This window comes from Pan paniscus, chromosome 11 (genome assembly GCF_029289425.2).
Source record: "Pan paniscus chromosome 11, NHGRI_mPanPan1-v2.0_pri, whole genome shotgun sequence".
Taxonomy (NCBI): domain Eukaryota; kingdom Metazoa; phylum Chordata; class Mammalia; order Primates; family Hominidae; genus Pan; species Pan paniscus.
Window position 1 is genome coordinate 18,952,789 of NC_073260.2, and position 6,000 is coordinate 18,958,788.

General features: G+C 52.2%; 1 protein-coding gene across 5 annotated transcripts in view; it reads left to right on the forward strand.

Moving 5' to 3' along the window:
- The window catches only part of CDK5RAP2 (CDK5 regulatory subunit associated protein 2), a 188,181-nt gene extending 187,072 nt beyond the window's left edge, over positions 1-1,109 (forward strand). For 4 of the 5 annotated variants that reach the window (XM_024930066.4, XM_003833087.6, XM_008958605.7 and 1 more), the window contains 2 exons: positions 521-567; positions 1,016-1,109. In XM_024930066.4, coding sequence (XP_024785834.3) covers positions 521-567; positions 1,016-1,072 — 104 coding nt within the window. In that variant the 3' untranslated portion in view covers positions 1,073-1,109. Of the gene's footprint in view, positions 1-520 lie in introns of all 5 variants that reach the window. The other variant, XM_063593922.1, reaches the window with a different exon arrangement.
- Positions 1,110-6,000: the final 4,891 nt, after the last annotated feature.

Consider the following 6,000-nt stretch of genomic DNA (forward strand, 5'->3'; position numbering starts at 1 on the left):
GCTGGCTCTAAGAGCTGCTGGGTAAAAACCTGGCTTTGTAGAACTTGGACCCTCATATGTGGGTCTGCCTGATCGGGGCACAGTCCCTTCCCACAGCTGCTTCCCAGAGGGCCTAGGAAACTAAAGAGTGCTGGGCAGGCCCAGGCCTCTACCCTCCCTGCGCCATTGCCCTCCCTGGCCCACAGAAGTGAGCCTGAGGGATACCTGGACAGCCAGGTGGCCGTGCACAGCTGTAGGGTGTTCTCTGAACTGGCATAGCATGCTATAGCCTCTGCATCACTGTCAGGTGGTGGCTTAGCGGGGCCTCAAAGAGGTGTTGTTGATGCGTTATTTGGCCCTGGGGTGTGTGATGGGTCAGGTGGGCCCTTTGTACCTCCCTCTGTTCTGGATGCTTCAGACCTCATGTTGTCTACATGTCCGAGCCCTTTGGGGTGGGGCTCATCCTCCCTGCACTTGGCTTTCACACAGCTCTCCTGGATATCCATGCCCCTAATCATTGCATTCTTTGCTCTCTCCTCAGTGGTCGTAACCCACAAAATCCTTCGGAAGGCCAGAGGAAACCTGGAGGTATGCCCTTTGAGTCTTTTCACTGCAGGCCAGTGGAAGGTCAGGAGGGGTGCAGGGCCAGAAAGGACCTCTTGAAAAATGAAGGTGCAGGTGGAACCAGGGGACATGTCCTCCTCAGAGAGTTGTTTCTGCCAGCAGTGCATGAAAAGCTGTGTTTTATCATGCCCTGTCGCCAGTAGGGGTTCTAAGTTTTAAATTTGTATGCTATTTTTACCAGTAAGAAATACAGCAAACAATGCTTGACACATAGTAGGCATTTGATGAATATTTCTTGAATGAATGAATACAGTATGATCTCGTCGTCGTTTATTAGGTAAATATTTACTGACCAAACTATGTCTTTGAAAGCACTTTGAGAATAACAGTCTCGCTTTTACCTCTGTCGGGGTCTTACTTCAGAAACCTCCTTTGGACTTAAAATTCTCCTTTTTTTTCTTCCTTTTCCTAGCTTAGGCCTGGGGGATCCCATCCAGGAACATGCAGTCCCAGCAGACCAGGCTCCTGAGAAGAACTTTCAGCCAATAAAGCTTGTGCTTCCCCCACCGAGCTCACGCTGTCTCTTTGTTCCAAGTGTGGTTCCTATTTATTGAGGAAGAAAGAGCTGTCTGGCCAAAGGAAATCTATTTTTTCCCTTCATGTTTTCTCTCTGAAAGTTGGCTTGAGAGTTGTTGTCAGAAAGGTGCAGGTGCTCCACAAACGGGTAGTAAAAAGGCCTCGAGCTCTTGGATGTTGTATTTCAGATCAGGGGCAGGCACCGGAGTTGAGGCTGTGCGCCTTGGTGGGCTTCACGTCTTCCCCTGGATTTGCTTAGTACTCAGCCAGTGCCGCAGTTTGAAGATTCTCATTAAATGATTCATTTCATTTCACCTTGACGATTCTGTTGTTTCGTGTGGAGCCTCAAAGCCCAGGTCCCAAAATCCCAAGTGGGACAGGCCAGGGTTCCACGAGTCGCATGGCTCACTGCTGAGCTCGTTCAAGTGTCCAGAGAAAAGCACCTCTGTGCAGCGTGGCCATGGGCACTGGTGTGTGCTCAGCATCTCACAGTCCGCTGGACAGCAGCCCTTGCAGTGGTGCCATTCCCGATTTAGCAAAGAGCAAAGTGAGGCCCAGAGCTGGAATGTGGCATTTGCATTGTTCCTGTGATGACAGGGGTGTGTCATCAGCCATCCACATCGCTGCCTCTGACCAAGATGCCCCCAGCCAAAACACTTTAGCGGCTTCCCACTACCCTCTGATCCAAGCCTGAGCCCCTAACAAGGTTTACAAGCCTTGCTGGCACCTCCAGCTCCTTGCCCATCTCGCCTCCTCCCGCTCCACTCTGTGTTCCAGGCAAACCGAACAGTGTTCTCCCCAGTCTAACCCAGGCTGCGCCCTCTTGGACATGCTCCTCCCACCCTTTCTTTTTCTAGTTAGCTTTGAATGGTCCTTTAGAAATATTTTTTCTGCCCTTGGGGAAGCCTCTCCTGACCCGATACTAGTGAAATGCCCCACCTCTGCTCCCCCACACCACTGTGCAAATCCTCTGAGCCCCTGGAGAGCAGAGGCTTGTGTTGACCACGGAATTGCCAGCACCTGACCTGGCGCCCAGCTCCCCAGACACGATGGTGAGGGGAGGAGACGGGATTGCACTTGCTGGAAGCGTAGGGTGCAGCAGCCTCGGCTGGGAGTCCGGGGAGTGGCCTCATGCCACTTTGCCTGTCTCCCCACCCATTAAGAGAGGGGCGGAGCAAGTGGGCAGTACAGACCCTTTCTGCTTGGGTTCCTGCCATCTGTGCTCTTCCTGAGAAATATTTGCACAGGTGTACCTCGGTAGAATACGTACCAGTGTGTGAAAACTCAGATTGAGCCATAATGTCACTGGAGTGCCTTTCGCAAGCAGTCACAACAGTTGACTTCCTAAATGGAAGCTGGGTCGGTGTGGCGCTGTGGAGCAGGAGGCCTGGTTCCCGTCCCGAGTCTTGTGCTTCTGCAAATGAGAGTTACTCTTGTCCAGTACTGTTACAGAGTTCGGAGCCTCAGATTTTGAAAGCAGCTGAACAACAAGGCCCTTTCCACAAATCGGTGACTCTTCTTCAGTGTCTCAGTGGCTGGTCTTAAGCAAGTTTTAAAATACTGTTTTAAGTTCTATGGCTGTGTTGTGCCAAACCCCTATTAACCTCAGTAGGGGAGGCACCAGGTTCAAGGGGCCTGAGAAGAGACCCACAGAGCCAGCAAACAGGATGTGGGCTTTATTAGGGGCTTACATACAGGGGAACAGTCCAGAGGCGGCAGGCTGGACAGGAGAACTGCTTTTCGTACAGAAACAGATGGTTCAGTGGCAGCGGCTGAACAACACAGCCCACGGCCCAGGTGGGGCAGGAAAACCATCACCACTTATAAACAGCATGCAGTTTATATAGCATTTTCACTTAACCTTCCCCCAAGGACCTCTACCTGGGAACCTTTTTTTAACCCAAAACTCAGGGCCTCAGTTCCCTGTACAGCCCATGTCCCATGAGACGGGCTGGGGGGCTCAGATATTCCTCACAAACAAGGAACAAATCTCCGGGTTGGCCACTCTTAGATTCTCTAGCTCAGAACAACATTAAGACGCATCTGCCATACAGGGTCGTTCTAAGGGTGTGCTTAAGCTATTGCTGTCAGGGTGTTTACCCTCCAGGCAGGTGTGCGCAAATGTAAGCATGTGTGGTTGCGGGGGCAGTGGGGAGGAGGGGAGTAGGTTGTACAGTGTAGTAGATGCAGCTCAGGCAAGGCCTGGAAGTCAGACCTGGGCTCAGATGTTCCCACAGGGGAAGAGTCCTACCTTGCCTGGCACATGGTCAGTGCACAGCCCGTGGGAGCTGAACTTGGTCATTGGCAAGGGCTTGAGGTGGAGGGATTGGAGGAGAGATCCACATTGGATTCTGGTACATCCCAGGCCCGTCTGGTTGGTGAACCCAGGCACGCCTGGAGCAGGAGCTGCAGAGGAGGGGCTCCAGGAGCCCAGCTGGCCATTTGCTTCAGGTCACCCACAGCTTTTCAGGAACACAATAATCTAAAACGAAGTGCATTTTTATCCGCCAGTTTAGAGTCACGGAAAATACTTTCAACCTTGGGCTAGTGAAGGCCCTCCCTCTTCTGGGAGGTGGAGGAGCAGCCTGGTTTGTTTGGGCTGGATTAATGCCAAGAACAAACTCTGCAAATAAGACAATTTGGACCTTGGAAAAAGCTCCATTGTCCCTGGTGAGTTAATTTTACCAGCAGCTGAATTCGGGAGGCTTTGAAGCAGTAATCAGAAAATGCATCAATTTCCCTTCAGTGAAATTAATCACCACGTGTGCTGGAGGAGCTGCACCTGAGAGAAACAGCTGCAGGGACTAAATATATAGTGAGAGAAGGATTGGGAGACAGGCCCAGGGTCCCCTGCTTGCCCTACCTTGGAAAATGGTGCTTTTATCTCACTTCCGAGGCCCACATCCCAACGTCCCTATCAGGGTCCTGGAGAGTAAAATCCTCGCGCCTCAGGCCGGCGCTCACCTGGGATGGCAGTAGCCACACTGTGCATCTCAGTAATCTGCACCACCTCACCCATTTTACAAATGAGAAGACTGAGGGATGTAGCCAGAATTTGAACCTGAGTCTGTTAAAACCTGATGTCCCTTGGATTATCAGTATTCCCCCAAAATGCCATCTCTTCGAGAAACTGCAGCATTTCCCTGTTACAAATCGAAGTATTCTCACTCTACCCTTTCCAACAAAATGTCTCTGGATGACCAGAGCAGGAGCCCAGAGACCCACAATTGAATTCCTCAACACAGCAGCCCCGAGAACTGCTTGTAAGTGGGTGGTGGAAGGGAGAAAGAGTGATCTTGTTAATAAGTTCTCGGCATTGTGGAAACCGAGAAACCTGCCTGGGGGATCCGGCCCTGCCAAATTGCCTCTTCAATCTTGGCCATATTTTAAGGCTAACTCAAAAATGCAATTATCAAAATCACTCATCCCATCTCCTGAGAAGCCCCGGACTCTGCCTCAGGGGCTAGACCTGTTTACCTCTTGCCACAGATGGGCGCCAGGTAGGATGGGGGTGAGCAGATCCAGAGACCCGGCTCCCCAGGTGGGGCCTTCTAGTGGAACCAAGCCTCGGTTTCCTTATTCACAAAAATTATGAGATGTGGAAAGATATACAATGGCTGTGAGGCCCAGACATGGCCAAATTGCAGGGGTTCATCTGTTCACCTCAGTGAAGGGTCTGCCTTTGGCCAGCAGCACATGCTAGAGACATCCTTGCACCTCCTCCCTCACCCTCCATATCCCATCCCTGATCAGGGCCACTCTCTCCACTTGTATCTCCCAAGGCCATCGCTTCATTCATCTCCACTGCCACCTCAGTCCAAGTGACCATTAACTCTCACCTGGACAGCTTACTGTCCAGTTGGCCTCCCACATCCACCCACCCCTCCAAATGTCTGCCAGACCACAGCTAGAGTGATTCTTTAAAAGGGAAAGCAAATCATACTATCCCCCTTGTTTAAAATATGGGATGCCTCTCACCACACCTAGTGTGGTCAGCAAGCCCTCAGTTCCCTGAGCCCCCCTGTCTGCCTTCTTGGCTCCCTGTGCTCTAGTCTCTTAGGGCTTTTGTCTCTGTCCACAGGACCTTTGCACATGCTGCACCCTGCCTAGCATGCTCTCACCGTGGCTTCTCCTGCTAGTCAGAGATGGCTTCCCAATCAGGAGCCCCTATTCTGCATGATCAGAGCATGATGATCCCCCCTCACTGGCACTTGGCCGCTGTGTGACTTTGGGTTCTTCCTCTCCCTGTCATTGACCTGAAGCTCCGTGAGAACACAGACCTCATGTGATTTGCTCACCACACCAGCCCCGCTGCCTGGGACAGGGCCAGCAAATATATTCACTCAGCAAACATTGCCAAAGCTTCGCCAGCCTCCTTCTGGAGGAACTCAGGTTGGTCGGGAGAACAGACAAGTAATATAGTGAATAGGGAACATTTGCTTAGACCTGGGGTCTTGGGAGCCTGGCTGTCTTTGGAACATCATCATAGGCAGTCATTGTGACAGCCCTGGGTGGGAGGGACTGCTTTTTTCATATGAAGGACTGGGGCACAGAGTGACCCGCCCAAGATCACACAGCTTCAGATGGAGGCCCGTAGGCTACAGAGCCCAGCTCCCTGCCGCTGCGTGTGAGTGCAGTTTAGTATGGCGAGTGCCCAGGCAGCTGGTCAGGCTGGAGTGCAGCCCACACTGGCAGCGTCTGCTTCCACTTGCGGCCCACTCAGGCAGTTCCTGCCAGTGGTCCAAAGTCCAGCCCTGCTCCTGGTGAGGCCCAGAGGGGCCTCATCCTCGCTGGGAGGCAGGCAGTTGGAGTTGCTTCTGACTCAACCTTTTAGACCTCTTTGTCCTCAGGGTTGCCCAAGTCCCCTCTTTTCCCGTTGAC